Genomic DNA, 20,024 nt, shown 5'->3' on the forward strand with positions numbered 1-20,024 from the left:
AATTCTGTGTTAACGTTACATTCTAGGTTTTTTGCCATGAATAGTTTAACGTACATGTGTAACTACGAATGTGCGTGTAACTTCAGGGACCCATGTATACATGTTCATTTATTTATTCATTTGTTTATTGGAAAGGACCCATAGGTGTCCAGTGAAATAGAAACAAGAAAGAATTAAGGTTACTAGATTATTCCCTAAGTTTTATAGTTCTCTATTATATATGCTATGTTTGTTTTATAGTTCTTTTTTAAATGTATAATTATGAATAAATAAATAAATAAATATAAAAAAGTAAATAAAAGAAGGCAGTAAATCTGAGTAAATGCAGGAGAGTCTGATTGTGGTATGCTCCGTATACGAAATTCATTGAGTGCACCGAACTTCGACTGAGAATCGATTCGATCGATTCCGTCAATACTATCGATTTAGTAGTACCTTTGCTTCAGACGCAGTTAAACCTACTCAACTGAGCTTTTATTCCGAATGTCTTTCGGATCCAGTTTCATGCACATTTAAACTACATATGTCGAGCCGATATGGAATTCGTATGCGATGCAGAAAATCAAAGACGAATGATCTACTCGACTGATCTCTTACAGATATATTTGTTCATGGTTAGGATACTCTCCATTACTTCTTGCGTTGAAGAACGCTTTAATATCCTAAAATTAAAGGGTTGAAATTACAAACGAATACTCTGTATCATCCACAACGTTCTGCTTTCGTTTCCTACAAATGGAAATGAAGTTAATAGCCATCTACTATACTTGATTACAGATTTTTAAAAACAACTAGCAGACGAACATTCACTTTAACTCCAATTTGCATCCATTTCCAAACTTGGGTAAAACACTTCTCAATTGTCCTTAGCTTCTTTTCTTAGGAGAAAAGCAAGCAGATTAACTTGCCTTTTATAGAAGTAATGACTAGTCTTCATCCGAAAATTCCCAAAAAACATTACATTGTATATTATAAGCCATTGTAAACAAGTTATCTCTATTAAGAAGTTCTTGCTGTGGACAGCATCATAATCGTTTTACTTCGATATTCTCTTCTAGTTTCTAACATTTTGATCCTTTCGGGTTAATTTGGAAATCCAAATCCCGCTATATTTTCTTTTCCACATTCTATGATTCTGTTTTCTTCAGTCATATTTCAGTTTTTTTTTAAATTTTGCATGTTACTGAGGGCTGGTACTTCGCTTATGTTACTGCTTTCAGATTCCTTTCAGCTCCTTTCAGATTACATGATAATTATTGAAATTTTCCGACTAATTTGCTCTACGTTCTAAACTTCAGCGTTCCGAACTCCTTTCGTTGCAGTCACAACCTATGATGATGCGACCGGTAAAAAACTCGCTATGCAACAAATAGGAGTTTTTCAAGTAGGATCTGGAAAATTCGGAGGAGCACGCAGTAGTCCACATGAGAAGGCTGCGGCTGAAGTTCCTAAAAGACAACCGGACGCGGTATTTGAAGAGATGACGTCAATTGATCAGGTGGGAGGATTTCGATGATGACAAATTCCATAATATCTGATGTTCATACTTAGGCTGCTTTGTACCGTATGGGTTCAGGCGATTTGAATCCGTTACATGTCGACCCAAATTTTGCAAAGGTATGAGCTTAGATAAATCTTCTTTCTTTTCACATGCTGTTGTTTTATGACAGATGTCTGGCTTCAAAGAACCAATTCTCCATGGTTTATGTTCTATGGGATTTGCTACTCGGCATATCATAAGGACATGGGCAGAAAATGATGCCAGCAGATTGAAAGCGCTAAAGGTATGTGTTTACTACGACATCTACCCAGAATTGTTTATGGATTTTATTGCGGAATAATATGTCGGAAAGGGAGGAAGCTCTCATGCTCGCGGTAAATAACAGCGCGCAGGAGCCTGTCAAAATTGGGTGTGCTTCACCCAGGTGTCACGGTGCACATCTATCGGATTCTGTTAGTTGTTCAGGAATAAGGGAGTATATGTGGAGCATGACCGAATCAGTTGCGTGCCTGAGACAAAAAAAAACACTTTCTTTGATAGAATACAGGTGTAATTCGTGATTTTCCACTCACACCTGTTTTTTTAGCATTCAACATAGTCTCTAACACTGAAAATAATCTAAAAACCCTACCATTTTTCGCAGCTACGATTTGGAAAGTAAGATGAGAGGGAATTCTTTGTACTACTTGTTACTATCATTATTAATTACTAAGGACGGGTGCAGCGCAGTTGGTAAGAAGTTCCGCTACTTCTGCACGGTCGATCGCTGGTCCGAAACCGTCCTACACCCAACCAAGCCATTCATACTTTCGGGGTGAATTGGTACTACACTATTCCGCGACGACAAAAACGCTGACTTGACACATCGGCTAGCCCACGCGTCATAGTGTAGGCTACACAAGCCCCGGTAGACCTTAGACAATTCCGAATCGAAGTGAACGCCTTGGCGTATCCCAAGCGGATTGATTAACGCCAGACACTTTACCCTTTGTTTATCCGTATTACTTATTACTACTAATAGGTTTATCTAATAGGCCGATTTTATCATCCGGTATTGGAGTGTATAGTACTTATTCAGGAATACAATTGTGTTTCTTTTACCGTATGATGCTTGTTAATATATGTTTAACCTGGTGAATGCTTCATGCATTCTCGTAATAGCACATGGCACAGGTATGAAGCAGAGAGTGCGGTGCTTATTCTTTTGAAAAGTGGTCAAATTAGATCGAATTTTTGGAAATTATATCGAATACGCATCTGGCGCGGGACATAAGGCCAGGAAACACGGAATTTTCGATGTTGAGATTCTTATACGGGCAGATAGGGGTGTAGGCTTAGTTCACGAGTGCGACCAGGATCAGGCTCAGGAGAAGCACAGAGAGGTACAATCGTTCTTCCGTATTAGTGGATGGGTTGGTGTGGTGGAGTGGGCGGGGTCTCTTGAGTCTTGAGCCCACGATCCTTTTCATACCCTTGAACTACACTTCTCGACCTATCTTCTTGTGAAGTTCCTAGCAACGAAAATCTCGTAATGCTCTGCTTTTAATGTTCAACTACTGGTCTAGGAAGTTACGAAGTTGATGAAGTTATGACTAAAGCACTGTGTAGAAGGTAGAGACAGATTTTCCTCATTTAAAGGTTCGATTCACGTCGCCGGTGATTCCCGGCCAAACGTTACTAACTGAAATGTGGAAGGATGGAAACCGTATCATATTTCAGACAAAGGTGAGAACTAACAGTAATATCATTAGTGGATTTCTCCCCTACTAACCCTCTTATAGGTTAAAGAAACCGGCAAAGTCGTGATATCAAACGCATGGATGGAACTCACACAAGTGTCATCTCGACCTGATGTTTCTGATAATAATACGTCGGCAAAATTGTAAACTCTTTAATGCGCACTAAATCTTTATCAGAGATCAAGAGATCATAGGACAGGAAACGTGAACCAAACAAACACATTAAAATAGGCTGACAATTACAAAAGACACATACATAAAGGATACGGAAGAGACCTTCATACACAAGTGTGGAAACAGAGAATCAATTTCATAGTTACTCGAACGAGTCGAATACCAGACTCGTGAGTGTATTGTGCGCAAAAACCTATACTTGGGATGTTAGGATAGAAGGCTCGCCCGAAATTCTTCGAACTATCAGTAATTTGATCCACTGTAATGTCTGAAAATACAATGTTTGCGCACCGTATTTCACCACTGTAAAGGAAAATTCCGAAGGAAACATCTTTAAGAAGCATACCTTTATTTTTCGAGTTCAGCCGTGATCTCATCTATGGTCTTGTTCTTCGTCTCTGGCACGTATTTCCAAATGAATACGGTGAAGAATGTTAAGAAGCCAGTGAAAACAAGGAATGAGTATTGATGAATGACATTCTTAAAGAAAAAGGAACCATTTCGATTTATCACAAAAGAAAATGCACTATGAGATGTGCAACAATTGAGTGTGCACATCTATTGATGCCCCCCAGTCCTTCAATGAGTGCGCCGGATACTACGTATTAGGTCCGGTTGTGTCGTCGCCGAGAATTATAGAACAAAAAAAAAAGATTTTAGTTTTGATCACCCAAGAATATAAAGCTTGGTGGTTATGTTTACAGCGGTAACAACTCTTCGAGTCCACTTTGGTCATTTCATACCTTTCCGTTTAAACGGATTTGTAATTTTTTTTGTGTTATGAGTATTTGAAATAGAATAGATTTCCGCCGTTTTTCTCAGTTATTTAGTTTCCAAATTTTTCGAATGAGCAAGTGAGCTCTCCAAACTCTCTCTGCTTGGAAGAACTCCGATTTGACTCAGTAAGTTCAGTGAAATCGGAGCTGCGCAAACTAAACTATCCATGGCGCAATAACATTTACGAGGAGCAATCAAGTATAAACGAGGCTTTTGTTCAAACAAAATTTATTCTGTAGGAAACATCTGCGATTCTAGAAATTATTTTTCCAAATAATTTCCTCCTTTTATGATACATTTTTCCCAATGTTTTGGTTATTTCTTCAATCCTTTCTCGAAGAATGAAGTGTGACGGGTATCTAATCAGTGGCTCACGAATGCTTCCACTGAATCGTTGATCTCAAATCACTTGCCTCCAAGTGCTTCTTTGAGGGGTCCATCCATACATGTGAAATTCGCAAGGCGATAAGTCTGAGCTTCAAGCCGGATGATCAACCACTTTCTAGGGTACTTCTACCAGTTTCTACTGCGCTACATCTGCGTGGAGTCTTGCGTTGTCGTGGAGGAACAACACCTCGCGAATGGGATAATCTCTTCTTTTGCCTCGATACCGGAGCTTAACTTAATCTAAGAGACCGCGTTTGTTGCATTGATGGTCTGACATTCGTGTAACAAATCCACCAGTAGGCCCATCCTCGCGTGGCCAACACTTTCCCCGTAGACACAATTGAGCTTTTGCTTCCACGGGTCTCCTTTGCCTTTTTTTTTGTCCACTCCAGGCCTTCACCTCAGACTTATCGCAATGCGATTTTCACATGTTTGGACCATTTAAAAAAGAATTTGGAGTCAAGCGATTTGAGACTAGGGAAAATTCGTGCGCCACTGTTAGGGTACTCATCCAACCTAATTTTTTCAGAACGAAATAAAGAAATTACCAAAACGTTAGGGAGTGTATCATAAGAGATAGTTAAGAAAATAGTTTCTAGAAATGCGGATGTTTCCTAATTTCGGAATTTTTATTGCTTCAACAGAATCCTCGTTTATACTTTATTTCCACTTGTATAAAGATGAAGTCAAAGAATAAGGTGAGAGGTTCAAATAGTTGGCATTAGCTTAAAGGCCTCACCCCACGAATCTGGAGTGGTACGAATTTCAGGTGGAGTATTCGTATACGGGATCGTAGACTATGGAGAGGTGGGTGATTCCGTCCATTTCTTCCAAATTGTCGTAAAAAACGGCCCGGAAGATACGTCTTCGAGCGTTCTGGCGCGGTCCAACCGAAGTTATTGTAGAAAATAGTGCGCCGGAACGCTCGAAGCCGTATCTTCCGGGCCGTTTTCTACGACAGTTAGGAAGAAATGAACGGAATCACTCTTCTCTCAATAATCTACGATCCCGTATACGAATACTCCACCGGAAATCCGTACCACTCCAGATTCGTGGTGTGATGCCTTTAACCAACATCCACTTACTTCTCTTGTTGTTGTTGTGACTATTGAATAATGTAGAAGGCATTATTAGATTATAAGTAACCGATAATTGCTAGAACTGACATTGATGGGTAAAAAGGTCAAGCCGACAACTACGTTAGCAGCCCAGTTAGTCATTGTAGCGATTGCGTTGGCATTTCCACGAGCATTTGAATAGAATATCTCAGAGACGAAAAACCACGGAATAGATCCTGTAAAAAAGAACTTCCGTAACTTTCTTCAGCAATCAAATTTGTAGTTTTATCGCTAACCTGCGCCAATAGCGAATGAGACAACGAACAGATTGACAAACACAACAGCACCATAACTCGCCCATTGTGCTCCACCCATTGATAATGATATAGAAACGACTAGCAATATTGTAAAAATCCACATCCCCACAACACCAACGAGAAGCAAAGTTCTGCGACCAGCTTTTGGATGATCGACCTGAAAGAGCAGTATGCTGTTCTACCGCTGTACTACCCTATGCGTCGTTCACAACCCCAGGTTCAATTTGATCCTTGCTGATTCGGTATTCAGAAGTTAAGACAACTATGTGTGCGGAACAAGAGAAGAACAGAACAAGCAGTACTCCCGAATCCGAATCATTTTTGAGACGGTTCATAAACTTCTCTAACTATTTACTGGTTTGAAGATAGGAAGAAGACCGCAGACTGAGCTCTCCTCAACTGTGGCTCTTGGTTTATCACGACTGACTGTGGTGAAGTCTCTGTGGGCAAACGCAGAGTTCAGGGTGTAGATTACGAGAACGGGCCTGGCGGAACAGAAATCCTACTAATCATCCCGAAAAACGGTGTGGGAAATGTTTGCTTCTACGAGGTACGATGAGGTAGCGCAGGGTGCATAAGGGTGAGCGCGCCACCCTTGTGCACCCTGCGCTTCCTTAGCATCCTTTTCATTGGTTTTACTTGAATAGACTGTTGAGAAGACCCTCATTGATTTCCACAGGTTGTATGTGCGGTGCATGCACATTTGTGGTGCGTCTTCACGTCCCTCGAAGTAAAAAACGCCGTTTCCCATGCAGTTCTCAGGACAATTAAAGGGAAGTGGGCGGGGCCACGCTCATACCCGCAATCTACGCCCCGAACTCTATATTTGCTTACAGAGACATCATTACAACATCGTTAAATTCATGATACGCTGTTTCTAAATTACCCGTATTTGTGCTTTTGAACCCTTAGAAAGCTCAAGCCGTCTACAGCTACGCTTCTAGTAGTTTCGTATCCCGATCATACTGTATTTTTCTGTTATAACGAGCTGAAACATACCAGCCACACAGATACAATAGTCGTCAACACATTTACGGCTCCCATAATGATTGTGGCGTATACCGCACCGGTATCGCTAAGACCTGCTTGCTTGAAAATGACTGTCGAATAGAACATGGCCGCATTGATACCTCAAAAATTGAAATGATCCATAAGTTGCATAGTGTGTAGAACAATACTACATACCAGAAAGCTGCTGTGCCACCATGAGCATTGCTGCGATAGTCATTGGCCATCGCAGCGAACCGCGAAACATGTCCGCAAATGATGGATGATCACCACCGCCTCCTTTTGTAGCCGCTGCTTCGTCTCGCAGCGCCTCAACCTCTGCGGTCACCTGGAGAAGTGGCAATTACTCACTACCTCATCTTGTTTATCGCGTACAACAGCGTCGAATAAACTCACATCTGCTCCTCTTAGTTTTTGCAAACCAGCTGTACCTTTTTCTACTTCGTTTTTCATACAGATCAAGTATTTCGGAGACTCCGGAATCATCGGTAGCGTGATTACTTGTAGAAGCGCTATTATGACGGTGAAAGAGAGGATAATAGGCCAGCGGTCTTCTGTGCCAAATATCTGTGGTAACCCGACAACCTGGAATGATCTTGATATTCTTGAGCGTGCTTCTATAGAAGAATCACTTAAACACCTGAGAAAACAGTATAGAAATGGTGATGAGCAACTGATGTAATGAACCGATCATTCCACGAAGATTCGTGGGCGAAACTTCTGTCAGGTACATGGGAACCAGTACGGAGAGACCTTTAAAAGAAATTTAATAGAAATCTTTTTACGTGTAGTTTTTCTATTTTGTTACTTCTATTTACAAGGGCCGCCACAAGAAACCTGAAAATCTCCACTCACACTTAGAGAACTGGGCGTCCTTGAAGAAAAAAATACAGAGAAAAATAGAAGTCGCTTGAAATGTTGAAAGGGAGGTCTCGTTTCCCCTTGCCTTTTTCAGAGATGATGATTTCAACAACATAGGTTCAAATAAACTAAAAGTGATGCAGAGCGTTATATTGTAGAGTGAGAATGACCTGAAACCTGGTACAGAAGCTTGCGAAGCTACACGGTAAAGCAAGGATTTCCAATTGAGGTGGAACGCTCGCTAGCTCCACTCATTCCTGCAGTTTGAGTGATTCTACCTCGACCGCTAGCTAACTCCACCGCGCCGCATCGAGTGCAATCGCTCACACAAGTGCGGCAGGCGAGAAGCCGGTTTGACCCGACTGTGCTGCGGAAGGCGGTGCGGCCGTGAGCTATGCTTTTCTACCCCTAAATCTTAATTTTCATGGGTTGCTCCAATCTATGGTATGCAATCAATACGGTCATAGCACAAGTAGTGGAAATGAGTGACGGAAGGGACTATCCTCAGTGTATTACATAGTCCTCACCCGCGGAACAACGTTGCGTTAGAGGTTTAGAGGCGATCTAAGGAAGCAGGCAGATTGGTTGAGCAATTTTTGTTCAATTTCTCGGCTACTCATCTTATCATCTTACTAATGGACTACTCTTACCCATTCTATTATATCATACTCTGCTGCAAAGTAGTTATTTGCCCATCGGACGCGGTGTCACACATAAGTAGAGATTTACTTAGGAAAGAAGTGCGCAGACTGCACGCGGAGTTTTACAATATTGGTTTCACAAGCTGACAATATTAGTCGTTTCACAACGTACAGAATGCTCTCGCATACAGTGAGTGAGCACCCGGCTCACCTCAATAACATTACCGTACTTCCTGCTTCGACTTATGTTTTGAAACCTGAGCACCACAGAAGCAGTAAGAAAATGGAACCAGCGCTGCTGAGCGCTCAATCGAAGAATTCTAGGCGTATCCCGCTTCACATGTGCGAGGGATGGGATTTGAAGTTCTCTCGTACGTCAATAATCAAAGATTAGAGATGCCACTGCATTTGCCAGGGAAAGCAGAATAAGGTACACTGGACATGTGATGGGTATTGCGCTCTTCCCTCCCCTTTCGGTAAGGATGATTACAAAAAGATTTCTTAATCAGAGACATGTGCTACTGCTGCTCAAGTAGGTGGCAACTCGCTATTGCCGTTGAACGAATAAGCAGATTGCTGCGGAAAACTTTGTTTCCCTTTCTTTTTCCTATTTCACAACAATACTAAGCCTGATCCAAAAGATGTGGCCAATGAAAGACAAGCACAGATGATGATGAGCACAGATAATTTGTTCGGTGCTCACTCAATTCGCATGAACTTGCACAGCATCTGTGATCCAATATCGAGGAAAGAAGTTTGTGCAATTAAACTCACTCTTGTAGGCATCTGAGTCGAAGTCGAAGATCAATGAGGTCTCCTCACCAGCCTATTCAATTAAAACCAGTGAGTAGATTGCTGAGGAAACCAACAAGTAAAGTAGGATAGTGGATTTTCTCGAAAATCTTCGAGGAAGAAAAAAATTTCCCTCCTGGGATTGAGTACCGCTCCTACGCCGTTTTTCAGGACGATTCGGGGAAATTGTGTGGGGACACGCTCATACTCCCAATAAACACCTAGTTGATAGATATATTTGATTGCGCTAGTCACCTCACAAAAGGTATATAGCAGTGGCAGGACAGTCAGCTGATCCTAAGCTACGATTTTCTCTTCTGGTAGCTATGAGGCCCAACAGTAAACGTAGAGCTTTCTTTGTTGGGCGGATAAGGCGCTTGATCGGATTTATCACGTTCGATTTCACCTTTTCAGGTCCTGAAGAAGGCGATACTGTCGAAACGTTAGCCAAGAATAAAGGAAGGTAACAATCTCGTGTCCGGCTCAATTAAAGAAATCAATTACTGAAACATCAACATGCCGAGGTTTATCGAAAGTCGTACATGGTTACCTTTAACAGTCTAATACTTTACAAGATTTCTCTGCGTAAACACGGCCGCGGAGTTAAGACGAAGAGTAGACGTAGAGGTGGTATGATTACGAGCATAGCTTAGTTTCAGTGTGTAGTGCAGCGGTTAGAGGTTCCGCTTCCCACACGATCGATCGGAGGATCGAATCCGCCCTAGTGCTCATCAAGCCTTTCATCCCTCCGGGGTTGACAAATTGGTACCAGAGTTGTTTGGGAGGATAAAAACACTGACCTGACCCGTTGGCTATCCACCGCAAGTCGTTATATAGGCCAGTTACAAGTTTGTAAACCTCAAACGATTCTGAATCGAAGTGAACATAGGGGCGCATCCTAAGCGGGTTGATTAACGCCAGAAACTTTATCCTTATTCTTTATACGATGTTGCTACTTCATTTTATTGGCTGGCGTCTCCGCAAATCGCCTGCCTTGAGATGGAAGATCCGACTTATAATTTGAGCCATCAGTTCTCTTCACTACTGTACAGACAAAACTCTACGTCTGCTTTTCCAATCGTTAACGTAGCGACTGCACGAAATGCTCAACTTAGATTGGAGAAACCGTAGTGAGTAGAGGCTTGAAACCATCTCTCCTGAATCTCTCTCTCGTAACTGCCATCTTTTCAGCAAATGACCCAAATAATAGAAATCCTCCACAAACTCAAATTCTGGCTGTTTGTTCACCCTAATTCCTGCTGAGGAATTTGCGAAGACCGTACTACGTAAATCTCTGTAATGTTACATATACGTTGTGGATACAAAATAATGGCATCTCATGATGTTTACGGAACTTTTCATCAAAATAGCATCATGTTGCAAGTTTGCAGTATATCTCGACTTCTAGCTATACGCACTCACTATAACTAACTATCATTTGCCACACTCAGATTATGAGATGACATCATTGTCTTTGGTGGCCTAGAGTTTGCATAGTTTCTTAGTTGCTTGATCTTTCCTTGCAAGATCCTTTGGTACAAAGGAGAATTCGTGCCACACATCCTACCGATAATTATGCGACAACTGTTTTTCTAACTTGTATAGTATGGGATCACTTAAACATTAATTTAATGCGTTCTTAAGTATTTCTGAAGGCTTTTAAAGCCTACGAGGTTAGATTTCTTAGAAGTGACTGCGTGTAACCCTCAGCTGTTGTCAACTAGGTTATTTCAACCCAACTTCTAATTCATTTCGCCCAGTGCACTATATGTGAGTGAAGTGAGTTCTAACGCCGAATAACTATACACCTGCATAAATTCCAATCAACAACCGTCCCACTATAATCAGCGGATAAAATCCGAGCATTTTAGCACATCCCATACACGCTCCTGCAGCAAATGCAAAAACATTTGTGTATAATAGACCACCACGTCGGCCTGCTTTGTCAGCCAATGCTCCGCTCGTTATTCCTCCAATCGCACCTCCTACTGCAAAGATTGACACAGTGGTGCTCCTGAAAACGAGCGATGAGTGATGGTAAAAACGAGCTCTGGATATGGAAGCTACGTAGCATGGGCTATGGCGAATGCTTCGCGAATTAGTGATAGTACCAGCGCGATATCCACATTGTAATGTTTTGATATATGACAAGAATGGAATTAAAGCTGAGTGCATGAAAAGGAAGTTGAAGGCGCGAAAAACACTTCTAGTTCTCCATATCTTTCCTTTGAAATCATTTTTCAATTCTTGTGTTTGTGCGAGTTTTTTGTCTTCGTCAATGCCTGGATTTAATTACCTAAGTCTAGTTTGTGCGACGTGGTGAAGGTGACGATAAAGATTGCGTGCGAAGAGTTCGTTGGGAGCAAAATCAAGATGCTCATGTTACACATACTGTTCATTCTTCTCTTTTACATTCCCCGAGCAGGAGCTTGTAAGATGACTTCTCCTTGAGAATTACTTCGGCATCTCTGTAGCCTATCTTATCTACTACAGTGTCAACAGAAGTTCATGTTATTTCTATCCAAAGCAAAAGATTGCATGTGCGACCCAAAATTCTATCCGACTGCATCCGAGACAAGCATTACACTAGTATACCCAACTTCCATCACAGTTCGGCCTCTATTGAACAAAAGGACCACTATCCGACTTGGTTAGCACTCGGGACCACGAGGGAACTCAACACTTCATTCAAGCTGGGTTTTTTTTTCATTTTCATCGCGAAAAACGAACCCACGCGGAACGCGTGTCAGGTGAACATTCTAAGTCTGAACCACGGGCGATAATTAAAGCCTAAAATGAGATGCCAGATGTTTTTTTTAAGTGTTATCTTTGGAATTAAAATGGGAGCAAAGAGCAGTTGAGATGCAGCAATCAGAATGGTGGAGCTCATTACATAAGTAACTGTCAAAATCACACTGAACTGTCCTGTAAAGATAAAATCTTGGGTCGTGATTACCTCCAGAGTCGTAATTATTTGTGATGTGGTACTTTCGTCTTTCAATTGAAACCTTCTATCTGCTTTCTCTATATTTTTGGAGGATAAGTGGAAGAAAATTAAAGACAAGACTAGTCCACTCGATAGACTCCAGACTCCGGGCATCCCTATTTGCGATATGGTGCAGGATTTAGCAACTAGAATAATTTTGATTGAGTTCGTTAAATTTCTTAGGACACCGGAAACCAGAATGAAGTGTTGAGTTTCCCCATCGTTCCGAGTGCTAACCAAGTCAAATAGTGATCATTCTCATCAACGTAGCTTCGCAACTGTGATGGAAGTTGACGTATAACGCTCGTCTCGGATGCAATGGGATAGAATTTTGGATTGCACAACCAATCTTTTATTTTGGGTAGAAATAAAATGAACTCCGGTTGATACTATAACAGATGATAGGCTACAGAAATGCCAGAGTTATTCTCAAGGAGAAGTCCTATTACAAGTTTTTTGTCGGAGAATGTAAAAGAGAAGAATGAACAGTTTGTGACCAGAACATGGGGCCGCGGATACAAGTCTGATTGTTACCTGCAAGTGGTGGTTCTGCTTTTAATAAACACAATCAGGCATTTGAGTATACACATTGGGAACGTAAGAGCTGTACAATGTACAGCAGTGTTATATAGTAAAAACATCCCAGATATTGTAAATGCGCTCTCGCCTAGGACCTTGTCAGAGCCCATATCCTGGAAGGTCGAATGCCTAAGGGAAACATGGAACTTTTGGCCACAAACATCCGTCTCGTAACGTTGACTGCCGGTCGCTTCAAGTGAATACCAACAAGCAGCTCTATCCAGGCTTCTACGACATCTGCACACACCATATGCTGCATTGCAGGAAACGCGCATCAGTGATTGCCCTCTTATCAATATTGACAATTACACCATCTGCTGCGGCGATGGTGATGAAAGGAAAGTAGAAGGCTGTGCAATAGGTGTTGGGAACGATTGCAACAACCTGGTGAGTTTGTAGGAGTTTGGATTAACGTCGTCAAGATGCGCTAATTTCTACGATTGTGGGCGGGTCTCAGAGAACTCAAACATTGGATAGTATGTGTTAAAGGATCTACGGAGACTGCTAAGGACAAAAAGTTGGACGCGTTTTATGATGAACTCAATGCGTTGATATCCAATATACACAGGAAACATTCAGTAGTTTTCGGAATTGATGCGAATGGAAGGATTTGAATTGAACAGCAATCCGAGAGTTTGGAAAATGATTCCATGACCAAACATCGGACAATGGAAATCGTCTGATAGACCTTAACGGACAAAAGAACGGAACATCATTGCATCTACGTTGAAGAGGGATCATCGACGCAATCAGCGTACGCAACAAGGGATAACCCCCATTAACGAAGAGCAGCGAAAGCAGAAGATGCCGACTTTTAACCTTTAGCTCGATCACGTTCTGACGAAGAACATCCCTTTGTCATATATCAGAAAATGTTCTTCTCAGCTTTATGACGGTTGTGTCGATTCCAAAAAAGGTATCGGGGAGCTTAACATCAACCGAAGCTCGACTTGGTATTTCTGACAAACGAGAAATGCAGAAAGAACCTCCGCCAACGAGTGCTGATCAATATTGTATCACGGACCAAGAAAAGAGTGGATGACGCTGACCCTTTCACTAATTGCGTTCGGAACGCTGCAAAGTTAACGCTTTCAGTTTTAGCACCAGGGAAGAAGTTTTCCTGTGCATCTACGGAGAAAATATCCACGTACAATTCTCTTTGTGTTGCTCGAACTACGGTGACTTCAGATTGGAAAAGCGTCTGAGAAGGAGGTTGCGTCAACTGAAATGTGCTCGTGAGAACGAACGGACGTCAAGAGCGAAGGAGTTCGATATTGCATGGGAGGACAAGAACCTGAGAAAAGCCTATACTCTGCTAAGGCAGTATTGCGGCAAGAGGTGTTCGCCTATCCTAAACACTACCAACAGAGTTGCTGTCGGGGAGGCAACTCTACCCATTTGTAGGGAATATTTTAACACTTTGCTCGACTGACAAGCGCCAACAGTCCCTGAACTCTCATACGCCTGAAGACAGATATACACTGCGGTCAGCGAAGAGCAACCGACGGAGTGGGAGGTCCTGGTTTGTATTCAAAAAATGAGCAACGGAAAATGGGGGAGGCGATGGAATTATCGCAAAAATGTTGAAATCTCTTCCTCCTTTCGGAATTCGTGTGGTGACGAAGATGATCCGCTCAAAATCCGAAAAGATACATGACTTGCAGTGAAATGTCACTATAATTCTCTCCACAAGAAATTATCCATCACAGAACCCAGAAGTTACCGAGAAATATCCTTGCTGTGTGTAACGTACGAGGTTTTGGAGCGGATCATTCTGGATCGACTAATTCGACATCGTAAAAAAATCACTCGTGACCACTTCAGCTCTGATCGATCGACGATTGACCAGGTGTTTAGGTAAGGAGAGTGAAGTGTGGCAGCGGTCTTCGACACCTTTACAGTTAGCTTTTTTGGACTTCGAAGCCTCTTTCGAGTCTCTTTACCGAGGCCGTCTTCTCAATGCGCTTTGCGCCGATGGATTTCCAGAAGAATTCGTACGCTTAATAAACGACATGAATGGAAGAACGCTGCGGTTCGAATGCTAGTTCGATGTACTACACCGTTCCAAATGGAAACTGGAGTGAGACAAAGGTCTGTGGCGAAATCGGCGGGGCGTTTAACTTTGCTGTCGATGACATAATACGAAGAACGGTTGAGCAGTGTCCCACCGATGTCATTTTAGCACCGTCTGCACGTCCCTTGATGGATCTTGAGTACGCCGACGATGCAATAATAATCACTTCTAGCAGCGCGAAGTTACAACATGTTGTTAATCTTGTGTCGAAATAAACTGCAGCCTACGAACTGTGACGGTTCTTTGATAAATACAAACAGATGTGGGTCTCCTCAACGGCAAGAGTGGACCGACAACCTATGGCACTCGTGGAGTTCTGCTATTTGGGTTGTACGCTGATAATCGATGGAAGCCACGAGAGAGCGATCCAGAAGAGATGAGCCCGATCCAATGTGGCACTCCACTCATTAAGCAAGTGCTTGTGGTCTATTCCCATCGTTAATGAAGTCATGCTGCAAGTCTACCTATCCGCAAGACGCCCTTCCATGATCTACCGACCGGAGAGCACCGGACCGGAGAGGTCTAGAGTTCCAGGTCCAGAGTACGATCTCCCTTCAAGCTGCTGTCGGCTAAAAATCGGCTAATGGCATGGCTCAGGCTCTGCTCCGAATGTGCCTTTGAGCAGTAACCGACAAAGCTCGATCGCGTTTGAATCCAACTCCAAAAATAGATAGCTTGAAAAAGGATTTCAAAGTGGAAGTTCTCCTCTCTCTTCCTGAGATAGGGTGCAATTGTGAGAAATTTTAAGTCAAATGCCTTCTATTCCCTAAACCTAACGAAGCTTTAACATTCCCATTTGAGGGGCATCTTGTATTCCCTTCTTCCAGAACTATTAGTAGTATTTAGGTCAATTTATTCCGCGTTGTGCTCCAATGTTCTGAGTTTATGTTTCTAACCGGACACACTCAGCGCGAAGCTGTACATCTTCCTTATGGGAATATAATCGTGAGAAAATCCGTTTTCAGGCCGTCTTTACAGACGTTTTTTTTTTTTGCGATGAAAGATAGAAAAGCAGTAGGTATGAACGGTTATGGATATGGGAATGATGTAGATAAGAAGGAAAAAACGATATCGGAAGGTATAATCGGGTCAAAGCTACCTGAAGCTAGATGTAATTGCGTAAACGGTTGCACTCGAAGCGGCGCGGTTGAGCGTAGCGAGTACGATCAAGAAAGGCGCCCCTGCTAACGCCACTCATTGCTGCACTTCGCAATTCTCCCACCTTGGCCCAACCGCTAGCTCCGTCGTGCCGTTGCCAGTGCAGCCGCTTACGGAACTTCCGGAACATTCATTTCGTTTTCACCCAGACAGCGCAATCCTTTACGAGGCAAGATGCGCAACAAAAACGGATACCAGCTACTATTCCGCACCGTCGCACCAACTGCGAAAAGTTAGCTCACGGTCGCTCGCGTTACGCCTATCCGTTTTGAGGAGAAAAAGAGGAGATAACAAACCGCATTTACTTTTCAACCCGCACAGAACGCCTTTCACTTCAATCGAAATTCTAACATTAATTTAAGATGGGGGCTTTTTCATCAAACATAGTCTGTTACCACGATTTCTTCTCTGACAGTTGACCTAGTTTGCTTTAATGAGGCATTTTGAGGATTCTATACTGATATTGAGGGCAGCATTTCCTTTAAACGCGTGCAGATATGTTAGCATAATTATCCTAAATCCACTAACCACACGAAATCCGCGCTTTCTTTGTCAAGAGTTGTACCAAATAGCTCTTTATGCGACTGGACAATCCATTTTGTGATGAGCTGTAAACATAGCAATCATGATCTGTATGTCGTTTCCAGTGATGAATCCTAAGGAAAAAAAACATAAAAAAAACACGAAGTATAAATTACGATCAACCTCTCCGGGGGCGTTAATACATCCGATATGATAGCCAAATTGAAATGATCCAAGTGTAACAGAGAACACGGCAAACATAAGGGAACCGGTAAGTTTACCCTAGGAATCCGTTTTTTGATTTGTTGATGTATATGTATGCTTAGTTTCTCACCTCAATCGGTTTTGCCTTCGTCTTTTCGGTCTTGAAACCTGGAATTCAGAGAAAAAGAAGGGTTTTTATGAGTGTATTATTTGATATTTGTGTATTTCACAGTAAAGTGGTAGATTTCTAGTAATGATTCCAAAAGGGAGATCATGACGTTGTATTGGTACTACTCACCTTTGCTTCTTTGCTTTTGCTTGCGCTTTCTTTGCTTTCATCTACCTTGCTGGCATCTTTTCCTTCCCCGCTCCCCTAAAAGATCAGAAAGGTGGTGCTCGACAAATAAATGCATATATATATATATATATATATATATTCGTTCCTTTCTATCCTCTATTTCGGAAGTTTTCCGCATATATTCAGTAAGAAGTTAACTTCACTCTGTGATATTTTGTTTTCTTTCCTCTTCAAAGAGGATAAACCAGCATTTGGAGACCGTTGAGGCTGTCTCACATTACGGAAAACACAGGACCGCTTTCACCTTTGTTGTCTTTTCGTTCCTTTCATAACTTTTCATGAATTTTTTGCAATGCGGCGCCACACGAAGTCAAACGTAGCAAGACAACTCCATGCGTTCTGCGCTGCAACAATGTAGCAAAAGACTGACATTGGATGCTGGACGACCTTGATAAGAATGCGTGGAGCGGAAGCAGAAAAAGAAACGTTTTTATCTCTTTTCTTTGACGCTTAGAGCTAACATTTGCCGCTTCTCTATCTTTCATCGTGTGGTGAACCGCAGTAGAACTGTAAAGAAAGCTCTAAGCGGTTTTGGAGAACCCGGTGAGCAATTGACTGAGCGGCAGAATTAAACCAACGGAGAGCAGTTCTATTATAGTTTTTCACTATGACTCCACTGATGGGAGCATTTGAAGACCTGTGAAAAGCCGTAAGCGAGAACTCGTCCTCTTGTCGAGCTTCTATGAATCCAAATATAGTATAAATCCTTCTAAATCTTGAAATCGAGACGAATAGGAAGTAGGCTAGTGTTTGAACTAATAATCTAATCATGGCACCCCTACCGTTACCGCAAAGAAACGATGGGAATGTACATGGATTTGGGTTCTCCGAGCGCTTTGCAGAACGGATATGATAGCAACTTTCACAGAAGCTGCGTAACAGGCTCTCAGAACATTGTAAAGTAAAAATGTAGAGTGTAAAAAGAACTTCTGCACTGCTACCACTGCTATCGCTCCCAGATCTTGGGAGTTTTCCTAATGTTTCATTAAGCGTTGCGATAACAGTGTTACGGAGCTGAGGCTATTTCTCATTTTATGAACATTGCTCATGTCTGCCTCCGTTTCCGACAACCTTCATATGTTGTGGCCAACGCACCACGCAGAATGATATAGCAACTATAGTGATACTGATATCTATCGACTAACGGTTCATATCGATTGTTTTCGTTTTCATTCCTGAAGGAGTACTCATTTCTATGCCGAGAGGAATGGAGAACGTATGCAAATCCGATTCCGCTACTTATTTTAGACGTATTGCGGCTGTCTCTTCTAACTGCGCAGACGTCAAAGAATTATTCCCACCTAAACGTTCCGTTAGAGAGTCCGTACACATCTTTGTTTGTAGTTGTGAATGAAGACAGCAAAAAAGCAGCGGACCCAGAATCCAGGAACCTTATTAATAATGAAGACTGCAACTGGTCATTCGTTTCATCCTTTACTTCTGGCGACTATAGCAGCAGTCCGATTACAAGACGAAACTATCAACGATTGATACTAAGCGCTGAGAGATTTATGGTTTTTATGTTGTTTCTGCAATGAATCAGAGATAAATTAGCCCCTTACCTTTGAATCCCCTTCTTTCGGTTTCTCGCCTTCCTTCTTTTCCTCATCCTTCTTCTCTCCTTCAGCTTTTGGAGTGTCCTTAGCCTTCTTCTCCAAACCTTCAGCTTTGATCTCGTCCTGTTTGCTGGTAGACTTCTGTAGACTCGCCTCCTTTTTCTCTTCGCCCTCCTTCTTCTCTTCTCCTTCCTTCTTTTCCTCTCCTTCCTTCTTCTCCTCTCCTTCCTTCTTCTCTTCGCCTTCCTTCTTCTCTTCTCCTTCCTTCTTCTCTTCTCCTTCTTTCTTCTCTTCTCCTTCTTTCTTCTCTTCTCCCTCCTTCTTCTCTTCTCCTTCCTTCTTCTCTTCTCCTTCCTTCTTTTCTTCGCCTCCTTCTTCCTTCTTCTCGTCGTCCGCCTCTTCTCCTGCACGTGCTCGGCTCTCGTCGGCGTCGTTGCCGGCTCCTGATCGCTTCTCCTTCATCCTGCGTGTGGAGTGATTCATAGCAGTATGAAGTTAACAACAAGCACCAGCAAAATGAAACCTACCTCTGTCAGCGAGGGAATATCGTTTGAATGATATGAGAAGGAAATAAATATTTTAAAAATAACAACGTCAGTGTACACAAAAGAAAATGGTCGACTGTCGCTGTCATCGGAGCAGATGGCGTCTCTGAACCGGTCGCAGAATTACAATCATGTAAGAACTGGAAGCAGACACATCGTAACCTGTCAAACCCTGTACATTACGTGGCAAGATTCTGCTGTCAGCGAGTACCATATAGCTGAACTTACGACTGATTTCGTATCATCTTCTGTGGAATTCGTAGAGCTTGGGATTTGGCCAAATAATTTTCTTAAAAATGTATCCCTGCATAATTGAAGTATTGACGAAGTTCGTGCACATGCAAGTCATTTGGCACGTTTGATTAAAACGGGCGTAACATACACCCTATTGTCATTGCTCAAAATATTGTGGACATACTGAAAATTCAAAATCACTTGTTTTTTTTTTACCAGTTTTCCCATATTCAAGAACGGTTATTCGTGGTTTTTACAGGATTGCTGTGGAGTCTCGAATAATTGCTCTGAGAATTATCACTGTGATTCGTTTCATCGCAAACCGGGTGATTTGAGGAAGAAACCGGTCAATAGAGTTTAATGTGTGTTCATGGATGAGTTGCGCGTCGTAGTCGATTGCGAAGCCGAGCGAAGAGCGAATTCGGAGTTCAAAGCTAAGCACCTCACCTCATCGGTGGTATCGTGTACACGTACTTCAAAGGCTCCTCTTGATATCGCACACTTCCTACAAAAATAGTGGAGTCGGAATTTCCACGACACCCCAAAAGGGTTA

General features: G+C 42.3%; 3 protein-coding genes across 5 annotated transcripts in view; 2 read left to right on the forward strand and 1 right to left on the reverse strand.

The window, feature by feature from the left end:
• Window positions 1-3,387, forward strand: part of RB195_017359 (uncharacterized protein) — a gene marked incomplete at both ends in the record, with an annotated part of 28,101 nt that extends 24,714 nt beyond the window's left edge. For both annotated transcript variants that reach the window (XM_064184324.1, XM_064184326.1), the window contains 5 exons: window positions 1,323-1,498; window positions 1,552-1,617; window positions 1,671-1,784; window positions 3,140-3,226; window positions 3,283-3,387. In XM_064184324.1, the coding sequence (XP_064040206.1) occupies window positions 1,323-1,498; window positions 1,552-1,617; window positions 1,671-1,784; window positions 3,140-3,226; window positions 3,283-3,387 (548 nt within the window). The remainder of the gene's footprint in view (window positions 1-1,322; window positions 1,499-1,551; window positions 1,618-1,670; window positions 1,785-3,139; window positions 3,227-3,282) is intronic.
• Window positions 3,388-3,518: 131 nt separating this feature from the next.
• On the reverse strand, window positions 3,519-19,175 carry RB195_017360 (uncharacterized protein; the record flags this gene model as incomplete). 2 transcript variants are annotated; one of them, XM_064184328.1, is made up of 15 exons in its annotated part: window positions 3,519-3,682; window positions 3,761-3,791; window positions 3,838-3,894; window positions 5,745-5,872; window positions 5,933-6,110; window positions 6,953-7,083; window positions 7,139-7,289; window positions 7,358-7,546; window positions 7,602-7,714; window positions 11,064-11,269; window positions 16,581-16,660; window positions 16,758-16,856; window positions 16,909-16,938; window positions 17,077-17,151; window positions 18,699-19,154. In XM_064184328.1, the coding sequence occupies 15 exons, from the start codon at window positions 19,152-19,154 to the stop codon at window positions 3,519-3,521; spliced, it is 2,088 nt and encodes a 695-aa protein (XP_064040208.1). The 2 variants fall into 2 exon arrangements, with proteins under 2 accessions (XP_064040208.1, XP_064040209.1); XM_064184327.1 differs by lacking the exon at window positions 3,519-3,682 and having other exon boundaries at window positions 3,763-3,894; window positions 18,699-19,175.
• RB195_017361 (uncharacterized protein) lies at window positions 14,837-15,109 on the forward strand (the record flags this gene model as incomplete). The annotated part of the gene is made up of 1 exon (XM_064184329.1): window positions 14,837-15,109. One exon carries the CDS (start codon window positions 14,837-14,839, stop codon window positions 15,107-15,109), a length of 273 nt encoding a protein of 90 aa, XP_064040210.1.
• Window positions 19,176-20,024: the final 849 nt, after the last annotated feature.

The sequence above is a fragment of the Necator americanus genome, chromosome II (genome assembly GCF_031761385.1).
Source record: "Necator americanus strain Aroian chromosome II, whole genome shotgun sequence".
Classification (NCBI taxonomy): domain Eukaryota; kingdom Metazoa; phylum Nematoda; class Chromadorea; order Rhabditida; family Ancylostomatidae; genus Necator; species Necator americanus.